Source organism: Corythoichthys intestinalis, chromosome 10 (assembly GCF_030265065.1).
Source record: "Corythoichthys intestinalis isolate RoL2023-P3 chromosome 10, ASM3026506v1, whole genome shotgun sequence".
Taxonomy (NCBI): Eukaryota; Metazoa; Chordata; class Actinopteri; order Syngnathiformes; family Syngnathidae; genus Corythoichthys; species Corythoichthys intestinalis.
The window spans coordinates 36,755,765-36,769,495 of NC_080404.1; the positions used below are offsets into that span (position 1 = coordinate 36,755,765).

At 38.8% G+C, this 13,731-nt stretch overlaps 1 protein-coding gene across 5 annotated transcripts in view; it reads right to left on the reverse strand.

Moving 5' to 3' along the window:
* Nucleotides 1-13,002: 13,002 nt before the first annotated feature.
* Nucleotides 13,003-13,731, reverse strand: part of ccar1 (cell division cycle and apoptosis regulator 1) — a 30,412-nt gene continuing 29,683 nt past the window's right edge. For all 5 annotated transcript variants that reach the window (XM_057848882.1, XM_057848879.1, XM_057848880.1 and 2 more), the window contains exon 26: nucleotides 13,003-13,667. In XM_057848882.1, the coding sequence (XP_057704865.1) occupies nucleotides 13,593-13,667 (75 nt within the window). In that variant the 3' untranslated portion in view covers nucleotides 13,003-13,592. The remainder of the gene's footprint in view (nucleotides 13,668-13,731) is intronic.

Sequence of the window (13,731 nt, forward strand, 5' to 3'; positions counted from 1 at the left end):
CTGGAGATCATGGGCATCCAGTATGGTTCTCTGAACCTTTTGATTATATTATGGTTCATAGATAATTAAACCTCTAAATTTCTTGCAACTGAGAAACATTGTATACAAATTTTTGACTATTTTTGTGAACAACTGAGCCATTTGAGGAAACTACTCATAGGGCACTTTCACATTACACCAAGAGGACCAGGGTCCCGTTGGAGAGCTACCTCGCAACAACACTCGCAAATGACTTGTTAAAAAGGTTCAGTATTCACACTGTGCCAACCGAACTTTCCAAGTAGCATCACAAGGACGAAAGGCGCACTCATTGATTGGACACGTTTAGAAGAGGAATTACCTCCCTCAGAGCAGAGGGAGCGTGGTGTGGAGCTGCACGTACTGTAGCATAAGCGCACCCTGCTCTGCCTGCATTCACAAACAAAGCAGGGTGCGCTTAAAGCGGACAGAGACCCAAAATTTTTGAGCGGACCAGAGATCGCTTGTTTGGCCTGAGCTTCAGTTTGGATGCGCGTTCACATTTACAAAACGAAGCGGACTATCTGAGTAAAAGAACTCTCATCAGCTTAAAAAGGAACAAACAGTGCTAATGTGAAAGCGTCCTTAGACCCAAACATGGCACCCATGTGTACCCAATTAGTCTGGTCAGATTTGAACATTAAATACCATGTTTTTGTTGTACATTCAGTGAAATATAGGTTAAACATGATTTGCAAAGTATTACATGCTTTCTCTATTTATGTACAACATACCGTTCCAACTACAGTACATTGAAATTATGCTTGTAATACCATATTCTAATTTTAGATTTACTGTAGTTCTGGACGATAATTGTGCAGCATGATATGATTAAATTGCGTATCGGCATAAAATACTATTGTTAATACTATCAAAAATTTTAAGAAAATATTGTGAATGTAAACGAAACTACTTTGTCTAAAGTGCTGATATTTCTAAAATAAATTTTTCCATTAGTGGTAACTACCCCAGTAAACTAGAGCTACAATAAATCACTGCACAACAGAAACACATGGTGCCTGAATAAAACAAACATGAATAGAACTTAATCAATTACGAGTTATTAGTGTAGCAACAACTACATTGGGAAAAACAGCCACTAACAAAGATGATAGACACAACTTTTTCAAAAAAACGTCACTGCAAGGCAAGCTGGAAATTCAGGAGTCAGTATACAATATCATTGTATATCATTATCGTGACATGAAATGACCCATATCACTCATATATATACATACATACATATACTCAGTACTAGGCAATTATATGATCATGAAAAATTGAAGGCCAGTTTTCATGAACAGGCGTAAGCTTATTTCGTTTATCAAATGTGGCTAAAATCTGCGTGACAACAGAGTTGACCCTTTCCTGCTCCAGTTCCTCTTGAAAAACCTAATGGAAATAAACAGAGTAACTGAGCATGTAGCCAAGCGCTCATTTGAAAACAGCCAAAACCTAAACCCTATTATTGGGGGGCGTGAAAACAGCCAATCAAAGTTGAAAAATTGTTGCATATTTACGTCATATCAAAAAAATAATTAAATAAAAAAAATTGAACTACCCAATGGTTTAAAGGGATCCACGGATAGTAGACTTATAGTTCTTAAAAGATAAACATCATTTGAGTTAAAATAATTTGATATTAAAACCCCTCTTGATGTTTTCGTTTTTATACAATTTGTAAAATTAGTTCAACTACTACGTCGTCCTTGTTGTTGAAGCCTAGGGCAGTGACGTCACTGGGTTACGCTACTGGGCTTCCAGAGTATGACTCTAGCGACATAAACATGTCATCTGTTCAACCCTTTCAATTTGAACCAAAGTGAAACATTATTGAGCATGACAGCACTGTCGAAATTTCACAACCACGACCAGCAAAAGCAAAATGAACAGGAAAGACGCGATGAGACGAGACGAGAGTATGACAAAACTGGTCTTCTGCCAAAATGTGCTACACCGGAGAAACGTCCTACAAGAGGCGAATTTGACACCCAAAGTACCAACGTGCGCTTTCAGCTTGTTTTGTTCAGATGCATACAGACAGAACATACTAAGATTCCTTAAGAAAATACGTTAACGCTGGAACATCAAATAAGAGTGGTTTAATTACGCTACGTGACTAATGTGGGCAACAGATCAACAATCTGCTTTAAAGCTACTGCAAGAAAACACATTGCTTAAAGTATGAGAGGGAAACACATGCAAAAAGTATTTTGAAGCAATGAAAAGTTAATAAAAGACTCAATAAAAACACAACTAGAAAGCACTTGCCGCTTTTAACCAAAGTGCACATATGTTGGACGTCTCGCCACGTAGAAGGAATTGCACAACACCGGTAGCGTTCATCTAGTGATAGTGACAAACTACGTCATCACCCCGAGCGTCCATTGCGCGCATAAAATATGGCGCCCTCCGTAGGTCAAAGCATGTATGAAATATTATAGATTTTTAAATCAATGGCAAAATTGTATGTGTTTCTAATAACATATTTTAGTAAAATAACAATTTTGGCTTATACATCCTACAAATCTTTAAGTCTTAAGTCTTTATAGGTTTTTAAAACAAATACAATATAAAAATCTAGATTAAGAAAAATAAATGATAATGACCGACAGCAGACGATTAAATAAAAATTGGAAGATCACCTAGCTGTTCTTGAGATACATCTCTAAATGTAGGTCAACGTTTCTGATTGTGTTCCGTCCGACAGAGAAGGCCTGCTTCTGATTCTTATTGGCTGTAATCACGCATCGGTGCAGGAAGAAGCTAAAATTGGTCACTTCGGCCTCTCTTTTTTCCTTTTTCATTTAAACTCACCCTGTCTGGAGAGTGTGACCTCGCATTGAAACAAGCCGATTGTCAGTCGGCGAGAGCACAAGCTCTTTGATTTCGGGGGGGGGGGGGGGGCCCACAAAGGCCTTCTGTTGCAGCCTGGGGAGTGGGCTTACCTGGCCTGCTCTAATTTCACACGTCACATGCATACGCATAAGTTTGCAAGTGCAAAAGCTCTGTGTGTTCCTCAAGAGGGGGGGACAAATGAGGTTTGTTTGTCAACTATTTGGCGCCGAGCAACTGGACAAAAGCGGTCACATAAGCAAAGTGCTGGGTGACAGATCCACATTGTTCTCAAGGAAATGACACAGACAATCTACAGGCACAAGCAGAGATGCTTCCTGTGACTTTTTTTCACATGGTGAGTTGGAAGGGTGTTAGCAAGCCACTACATTCAGAACATTAAATGAATATCAACTGCCATTGACAGAGATGTTCAATCCATTTTGACCAGTCAGAATGGATGTGTATGGATGGAGGTGTATCGCCGTCAATGGTTCTTTTAATTTTACATGATTCCCGCAGCTCGAACTCCAAAATGTTCGAAAAAATGACTTCTTGCAGGGTTGTTATTATTAGGCCAAAAATTCACTGTCGCCCCCAAAACCAGTTTTTTGAAAGAAAAAAACAAACAAAGTTTTCCTTAGACCAGTGTTTTCCAACCTTAACCCTTGCGAGTTACGGCACGCTTTTACATTGAAAAAAATCTCGCGGCACACCGCAAACCAAAAATGTTTAAAAATTACTTTCTGTACAATATATATTAATTATAACATTATTTCTCAATATTTATACTTACTCAGTGTGCAACTTGAGCCTTTTTAGATGAACACAAAGCCGATATGCTGACAGGAATCTTCTTCAAAAGCTCTCAGTCTCTCTTTGTTTTTATTTTTTTATAGCAGTTAGGCTTGAAAAGCTCAGAATTATCAGACGGGGACTTTAGCAATGTCTTTAACAGCATCAGGGCCGACCATGTCGCTGACAATGGCTTTGCAGGCAGGTAATATTAATGTCTCTGCCGCAATGTGGGACTTTTTGGATTTAGCAACAACTTCAGCAACAAGGTAACTGGCTTTGAGGGCTTTTTCATATACCTTTGTACTTTTTCTAAAAAAAAAAAAAAAAAAAAAAAAAGTTGCCCGTTTTCTGTGTTTTCACGAAGGCGAACAAAATACTCAATCGACTTGTTTTTGTCAGGGAAATTCAATTTTGAACTCCAAGACGAGTGTCAACTCGATAGCTTGATGAGAAATGAATCAGACCCCAACCATGGATTGCTTTGCTTCGAAGGCTTTATGAACAAGAGTTCAGAGTTTAGTGAACAAGTTTTCGTCATATGCGCTTTGCCAAATTGTTGTATAAAGTCAAATCGTCTCAAAATATGATTCTAATTCACATAATAATGCTATTTAAGATTTTTTTAATGCTGACACAGGCACCTTAAACCTAATGTGCGAATAAAAAAAGTGATGTGTTTTAGACAGAACTAGGAGACAAAAGGTTGAAAATGTGTAAAAGACCAGCAGAACCCATGCCACACCTTTTTTGCAACAAATAATGATTAATATTCCCCATCCCCACTCTGTGTGGCCACACCCGCAATGTTGTACCGCCGAGCATGAGGATAACATTCCTGATTGATGGTGTGAAATATTCCTTGGAATGGGTCCAGATCGTGATTAGATTTCCTCATGTGTTACATTTTAGTGATTTACTTTGTTAGATAACCCGCGGTGTATCAGTGCATACTCATCAAATGGAACACACATGAATGAAGCAGATACAACTGGGACTATTGGGTTTTCAAATGACAATCCCTTGCTGGGTCTGGACTAAATTTGAATCCAGACACTATCAACTGTGGGGCACACATGCTTAACACATGTCCAATTTAAATCTAAAGAACAAGCTCAAAAGTACTAGTTTGAGTTCTGCAAATACAGTAGGTCATAGTCATTAAACAATTGGTGACCATGTCATGAAGTCTGTATTCAAAGTGTAAGTAGTTTTACTTTCGTGATAGTGGCAGCACTGTTGCATTGTGCCAAGCACATCTGCATCATACAACCAACAAAAATTATGGAATCAAAAGTCTTGGAGGATGTTCATAAAGTTGTTTTATTTTGTAGAAAATAAAAGCAGTTCACAGGCATGACACAAAACTAGTCATTTTAAATGGCAACTCCCTGGCTTTAAGAAATAGTAAAAGAAATCAAGCAAAAAATATGTGGTGGTCTGTAACAGTTGCTTTTTTTTATAATAGTAAATAGAAGGTACTTACATAGCCCATTTATCTACATGGTTACCATGGGCAAAGCGCCCATTATTGCACATTAGCACACATTTACCCTTACTCCAAAAAAAAACAAACAAACAAACAAAAAAAAGCTACAATGCTCAAGTAGGTCGAAATCCAGCATAGGGCTACTGCACCTTAAAACATGTTTTGTTTTCTGCTTGAGATAACTGTTGTTGTGATTTGGTCTAAACAAATAAAAGTTGATTTGATTTTATTTGACTTAGAACACATCCATAACCAGTGTTGGGCACGTTACTTTAAAAAATTAATTAGTTATAGTTACTCACTACTTCTTCCAAAAAGTAACTGAGTAGACTGAATTACTCTATAGTAAAAGTAACTAGTTACCCAGGGAAAGTAACTATTTCCGTTACTTTAAAAAGAAGTTGTTGTATGTCAAAGAATTGAAAATTTTCTGAGCAATATTCGAGTCAGTTGAATAGAGAAGAACAGACAGGTAGTTGTGTTATAGAACCTTCTAATATTTATTGCACCTCACCGGCAACAGATTTATCTTACGCTTGAAGTACAACAAAAATAAACAGATTTGAATTGCTTACCACAGATGTCGACAAAAGCTTTGCCCCGGGACATAAATTACACTTTACATGCACGTTCTTTCCTTTAATTTCGACCAACTTGAAATAGTGTTTATATCTCCACCTCGTAAAGGACAAATTTTCCTCTGAATGCTTTGCCATCATATCCCTCTGCATCTGTTTTGCGTGTGTGTGTTTGCCACACGTGCTGTTCCGGTTTGTGTGTGAAAACACCGGCTCTGATTGGCTTACCATGACACATGAGGGCTCGAGCGTTTACGTCACAGAATGGGGATCACGTGAGATTTGACAAGAACACAGCCATATTGGAAGCAGGTCTGGCTCGCGGGACATTAAACTTTAACTTACCAGTTCAATAAAGAGACAAACTCGTGACTAAGGCGAAGAACAGATATGTGATCAAAATTAAGGATGTGAACAATGTTGACCCTTACGAGCAAGCCGAAGACAAATGGAGTAAAGATGTCGACGGGCTTCCACAATTACGCGAAATGGACATTCTGCTGTATTTATTGTTTGGTGTATGTTACTAAACTCATCAGCGATTCCGAAATTACAAATCGCTACAAAGCTACGAACAGTTTTGCTGCGGATGGGTGCAGGACCTGCACATTATGACCATATCAAACGGCAACTCCATCGTTCTTGCAAAGGTAGGCTATGTGTGTTTACTATTTTCATTGCCATGAACCTGAACGCACCCCAAGTCTTGGATGACAAATAAACAGAGCAGAGTAGACTCGCTACAGCTGGTGGTTTCTTCAATTTATTCAAAGTAAGTAACGCACCGCTTTTGACCGTCAGTAACGGTAACGGAGTTGTAACGGTGGAAAAAATAATTAGATTACCCGATTACTGAAAAAATGCAGTTATGTAACGGCGTTATTTATAACAGCGTTATTCCCAACACTGTCCTTAACTGAACAGTATGGACATGCAGGTGACAATGTTTTTTTTAGGCAACCTATTGTGGTTCCTCGGTTTTATTATTATTAGGGCCCGAGCACTAAGCGTGCGAAGGCCCTATTGTTTTGCAAAGGATTTTTTTTTTTTTTCAGGGCAAATGAAAACGGCCAAATTGGAGGCCTGAACATGCACGAAAATTCACCAAAATTTGCACATACATGCGGAAAAATGTAAATTTCGATAATTTTGCAATGTTGCAAAAAATGTAACAAAATGGCTTAGTGGCGCCCCCTTGAGATTTTAAAATTGGCCTATAACATTCGGGTCTGTCAGCGTAGAGCGATGAAATTTGGGAAGTCTATACCTTATCCAAAACCGCTCCAAAAAAGCATTGGCACCCATATTCCAAACCCAACAGGAAATCGGTTATTTTGAATCGAATATGAAATTTTTATCGATTTACAGGATGCACATTTGAGACCTTTTCGCTGAGGGAGTTAGTTGGATCATCTTCAAAATTGGTGAGACTATTCAGGAGACATAGGAAATCTATGTCATGTGCGGTATCCCATCCTTAAACACGAGTGCATTGAAATATTACCCATTAGGCCTAGTGCCCCCTAGTGAGAACAGGAAATGCCCTTTTTTACAAGACAGGTTCCTCCTCCAAGGGAAAAAGATCTGTTGACCTCAAACCTGTATCAGGGGAGCCTTAAGACATGTGTTCAGGTGCCTGATGAAAAATATTGAGGTTTCGTTGAAGCGGAGGGGTCCAAACAGGAATGTGAAAATGACAGTCAACAATTTGTCTCGCAAAAAATTTTGAACAGTCATAACTCGGCAGATATACAACATATCTGCGCCAAACTTCCCGTGCTTGTTGAGAGTCATACCCTGAAGGGTTTTGTAGGGGTCATTTGCATCAACTCTACAGTGCCAACTAGTGGCGACAGAATGGAGTTTTAAAAAAGGCTTTTTCTATTGGTTTTTTTTCAACGTACAGCAATGAAATTTGGGGAGTCCATACCTTATGCAAAACTGCTCCAAAAAGTCTCTTGCACCCATTTTCCAAATCCAACAGAAAATCGGGTATTTTGGATCGAATGTGAAATTTTTATCCATTTGTAGTACAGTTTACATTTGGAGGCCTGAACATGCACGAAAACTCACCAAATTATGCACATACATGCGGCTTCGCGTGGATTTTGATAATCTTGTGACGTTACAAAAAAATGTAACAAAATGGCTCAGTGGCGCCCCCTTGAATTTTTCAAAAAGGTGTTTCCTATTAGGTTTTTTTAACATAGAGCAATGAAATGAGTCGATACCTTGTGCACAACTGCTCCAAAAAGTCTCTTGAACCCATATTCCAAACCCAACAGGAAATCTGGTATTTTGATCAAATGTGAAATTTTTATCAATTAACAGGGTGCACATTTGAGACCTTGTCACAGAGAGTTAGTTAGATCATCTTCAAAATTGGTGAGACTATTCAGGAGACATAGGAAATCTAAACTTTTCAAAATGGTGCATTTTCATTCATGGGTCTGACCTGGACGTGGTGCCAAAGTCGGCCATTTTTTCGGCAAAATGACAAATTCAGTAAAAGACTAATAGCTCCTTGACACAACGTTAAATCTTTTTCATATCCGGCATGTATGTGCGGGATCCCACCCTTAACACGAGTGCATTGAAACATTACCCATTAGGCCTAGCGCCCCCTATTGGGAACAGGAAATGTTTTTTTTACTAAACAGGCTCCTCCTCCAAGGAAAAAAAATATATTCACCTGAAACCTGCATCAGGGGAGCCATAAGACATGTGTTCAGGTGCCTGATGAAAAATACTGAGGTTTGGTTGAAGCAGAAGAGTCCAACAGTAGTAGTGAAAATGACTGAAGCCATTTCTTCTCACCACAAGTTTTGAGCAGTCATAACTTCTACAACATATCTGCGCCAAACATCTCGTTCTTGTTGAGTCATACTCTGAAGGGTCCTGTAGGGGTCATTTGCATCAACCCTACAGCGCCAACTAGTGGCAATAGAAAGGCACTCATTTTTCTAATATATGTCCAGTTCTTTTCAGGTTGGTCATTGTAGTTTCAAGACCTTTTGAAATACTTATTTTACGGGCCATGTCCACATGTCTGTCTGTTGCCGTGATGACCCTTTATTCGCTCCTTTTTTGTAGTACTCTCTCCAGTGGGGTTTTTTATCTCTTAGGTGTGTGAATGTAAAGAGGCGACTTTCGAGTATGTTAGGTTCTAATGAGATGATTAGAGAGGACGATCTGCCACCACCCTGACCTGCACACTGTCCAGGTTGCGTGAAGTCTGAGTTGCGCTAGATTGCGAGGGCCCGTTCAGTGCTGCTTGCAGGCCTAGTTGTAGTTATTCTTTGTTCCGCAGCCTCTTTGAACTCAATTTGACCCCCTTAGAATGCTTCAAAATGCACCAAAATTGGCAGGCAGGTCAAGACAGGTGCAATCTTTGATACCGTGTAACGACAAATTCCAAATACACTATGTAGCGCCCCCTATCAGTCATTTTTTGTCCCGCCGACGCTTTGAGCCCTACTTTGACCCCCTCAGAATGCTTCAAAACTCACCAAACTCAACAGCCAGGTAAACACTGGTGAAAACTTTGATGAAAAAAAATATGCGTAAATGTGTGTAGCGCCCCCTAGGAACAAAACCAACATTTAATTCAGTTTTTTTTTTTTTTTTTTTTAAATAAAGGCGAAAGAGGTGGTAACAAACTTAGAACACATCAGTACTACTTGAATGGGATACATTAGGGTGTGCCTAGACTGCCGTTAGTGCTACATCGTTTTCTTTGGGTGGGCAGAGCCCCCCCCCCCCCCCCCCCCCCGCAGTAACGCCCCTGGACTGAAGTGTAAAAAAAAAAAAAAAAACACCTAAAGGAAATTATATTTACATATAGGAAAGCTATATGAAAGCCATCATTTACACCTAAACCGAAAAAGAACAAGGTTACAATGGCCTAAGAAAAAGCAATCCTGGACAGTGGATGACTGGGTGAAAGTCATATTCAGTGCTGAATCACAAATCTGCATTTGCCAAGGTGAAGATAGCGGAACGTTTATTTGGTGCCGTTCCAGTGAGATTTATGAAGACAACTGCCTGAAAAAAACATGCAAATTTCCAGTCATTGATGAGATGGACCGGCATGTCAGTTTAAGGCGCAAGTTGAAACCCTTTTAATTTTTGTCTTATGCTTTTGGACGTACTTATTAGTCCTAGTCATAATTTAGTCATCTCAAAATATGTTTGGCTTCATCTAGTTTTTGTCGACAAAAGTGCAAGACTAATTTTGTCTAGTTTTAGTCGACATTTACTAAAAATATTTCCGTCTGTAAAATTTAAAAAAAAGAATACTGCAAAGATAAAATAAAGGTTTCCAACTAGTGCATTTTGAATTTTTGAACATTGACAGACGTGCACATATTGTAGCCACCTTGGTGATTTGACACACTCAGCAGGAAAACAGAACATTATTTTCCAATTTAATATACCCACCTGGACACCATGAACTGTTTGTTAAAAAAAAAAAAAAAAAGTTCAAGAGGACGCCCGGCGTTAGCATGAGCGTTTTGCTAATAAGAACGTGAATGCTATGCTAACGCTATTTTAGTGTGTGATGATCTTGCGTTTGTCCCTCATGCTAGATGCATGTAAATAGTATACGAATGAGATGTTTACTGAGCTAAACCTACCAATTTTGTCCTAAAATGATGTCCCTGGTGCCAAATTCACTGGTGAAGATGTGGAAGAAACAAACAAATGTTCAGTTAAAGAGATGGCTTGAGGGTCGAGGGCTGAAAAAGACGGGGAAAAAGACCTGATCCAGAGGTAGCTTTTTTTATCGACACCTTTTTCTTGTGTGCATTGCCTTACGCCACTAACAATGACATGCTCCTGTTTCGACAAGCTATCAGTTACCACCATATGCCCAGTCTTTCCTATATATGATATCCTCCGATTGTCTTACATCTCTGACCGTTCTTGGGGGTAATTTATATTGCTATTTTTGTGTAGCGATCACAAATGCTATTCAGTGACAGCCAACGAACACTTCATTTTTTCACTTATGACAAATCAATTCCATTTATTTACACTTGCCCCATACCAAAGTTGTTTCTTTACAACAGAACAGGTAACAACAGTGGCAGTCCTTTTATACCTTTTACATTTTTTCAGGTCATTCATCGTCAGACAGCAGCAGCACGGCAAAACGACACGCTAAAAAAATAATATATCAAAATGGCTTACCTCTTCGGGGCAGGCTGTGCAGTGGCGCCTCCAGAAATTTTTCATAGGGGTGGCCAGATGGGGCCACTTAAAATCTTGGGGTGGCCAAAACTAAAAGCCATAATTTCAGGTTTTCATTAAATTATTGCAGTAAAAAGGTCAGGGGAAAACTATCAGAAAGACTCAAGGACACGGCTACTGATATATTTTGGTGTATTGTGTCATATCTTATGTTACTAATGATTTAATGTGCATAGTCCATAACTGTCCAGTCAACATTTTGAGTTCCTCAACAATTGTTTTATTGTGTTATGTATATATTAGGCATAAAGTGTACATTTAACTAGGGCTGTCAAACGATTAAAGATTTTAATCAAGTTAATCAGCTTAAAAATTAACTAATTGTAATTATTCGCAATTCAAACCATCTCTAAAATATGCCATATTTTTCTGTAAATTATTGTTGGAATGGAAAGATAAGACACAAGACGGATATATACATTCAACGTACTGTACATAAATACTGCATTTGTTTATTATAACAATAAATCCACAAGATGGCATTAACATTATTATTTCTGTGAAAGGGATCCACGGATAGAAAGACTTATAATTCTTAAAGGATAAATGTGAGTTTGTATGTTGTGACTAAATATTGCCATCTAGTGTATTTGTTGAGCTTTCAGTAAATGATACTGTAGCGACTTAACTGTTCTGCCCAAATGCATGATGGGACGTGGTGCAACCATGACTGTGTGTGGTGGCTGCAAATGCTATATCTTCTCTGCTTTGGGTACACTACAGGGTGTTAAGAAAAAGATTAACTCCTGTCAATCTTCCCCACGTCGCTTCCCACAATATTTATAGTTGCTGTGGGAGAGATGACAAAGCTTTTGCCAATTAAAAGCACGGCCCCAATGAATGCTTGTATCTACTTCGCTCTGCCTCTTATCTCTGTATATAAGTAAAACGGCGCCATTGTAGGCAGTTTGCGGCAATGCGTGAATGAGTCGTACCGCGAATGCGTTAAGTGCGATAAATATTTTCACGTAATTAAAAAAATGTCATTACCGCACGTTAACGCGATAAATTTGACAGCCTTACATTTAACAAAACAAAATAAATGCATTCATTTGGGATAAAATGCATAACTGATGCTACAAGAATCTAACGATATACTGGCAAGCGGGGTGGCCAACCAATTTATAGGGGTGGCCGTGGCCACCCCCTGGTGGCGCCACTGAGGCTGTGGCAGACAATAGATCAGCATTGTCATCTATAGGACCATGGCCCACAACAGAATGCGAATGGCTTTACCTTGCTGGGGTTAAACTGGTATTTTGGACGTCCGCACAAGTTGATCCATTGTTCACATTTTTTTCCTCAAAATGTTTGGGCTTCGGGAAACGTATGAAGAAAACATCCTTCATGTGTCGTAATGTCTAGAGTCGTTTCTACAAGTTCCATAGCAGCAGTGTTTACTCGGCATGTTCTTTTTTCATACTTCATATGCAGTAAACATTTTGTTGGGGGCTAACAGAGGATGAAGAGGTAAGCCATTTTGATATTTGTTCTTATTTTTAGCTTGGCGTTTTGCCGTGCTGCTTCTGACAATGACCTGAAAAAAATTAAAATAGTATCTAATTGTAGAACTGCCCTGCTTTGAGGCTGCGCTTGTTGCGGGACGAAGTTAAATTCAGGATGTATGGCCACTCGAAATGTGTTTTCTCCCATTCTAGGTGACGGCATAAAGTGTATAAATTTCATGTTTCACACTGGGGCAGTCAAAGGCTTTTCAACTGAGTAGCACAGCAGTTTTAGGTCATGTGGGCTCACCGCCTTAACCCACTCGTTGCTCCGTGAAGAAGTCAATCTGTTAACACATTCTCAAATTATACATTTACTGTCACGTGCATATTTTAGCTGCTGCCTCCCTCTGGAGCCGACAAGGGGAATTACAGCATGACACATTTGCAGTCATTGGGGCGACGTGACAAAACATTAAAACCAAAAAATTTGCATCAAAATTACCTGGGTGAAAGGCTTAAATGCTTTGACAGCAGAGTGTGTGTATCAGTGGGCAAGAATTGTGTGCGTGGTGAAAAAAAAAATTGTAAAAATGCACGGAAATACAAAAAAATTGGGTTTATTCAACATATTTTCAAACATTGGAAGTTATATTTACAAGGAAAGTTTGCACGAGCCTCAGTCATCCATCCATATCATCAATTAAATATAGTTAAGATTTCTCTTGCACATAAATAGCATTATTGCCGATTAGGGAAAAAAACAATCTCTGAATAGTATAAACTATCACACAAACTGGCATAACAGAATGATGGAAAACATGTTAGAAAGTGAGGTCATGACAAAATACTGTAAAAATAAAAATATATATACAGAGAAAAAAATAAACAAAATAAACTCATAGCAGAGAAAATGTCCAAACAATCAAAATAGCTTTAGTGAATATTTACATGTGAAGACACTGTTAGTTTGGTAAGTCAGTTTTACGACAGCAGTACAGAACCTGTTTTTCTGCAGAGGGCCATGTGAAAATTTAGGTCAACAATCAAATGGCATTTGTGAGCTCAACTAATCTTTGTGGACTTAAATGTTTTGGGGACCTTTACTATCAGTTCATCTGAGGTTTTATTTGTTTTTAGCATTGCATGGGTGGACTCTCAAAGCTACAGCCTACAAATTTAAGAAGTGATCTGTTCATCACCGCCATTAACTTGAAGCTGCACAATATCCTCCTCGTCGTTTCCATCATGATCCTGAAATGGAAAGAACAGCAAATGAGATCACACGTTTTTGCAGGAAAACAGTTGCGATAATGTT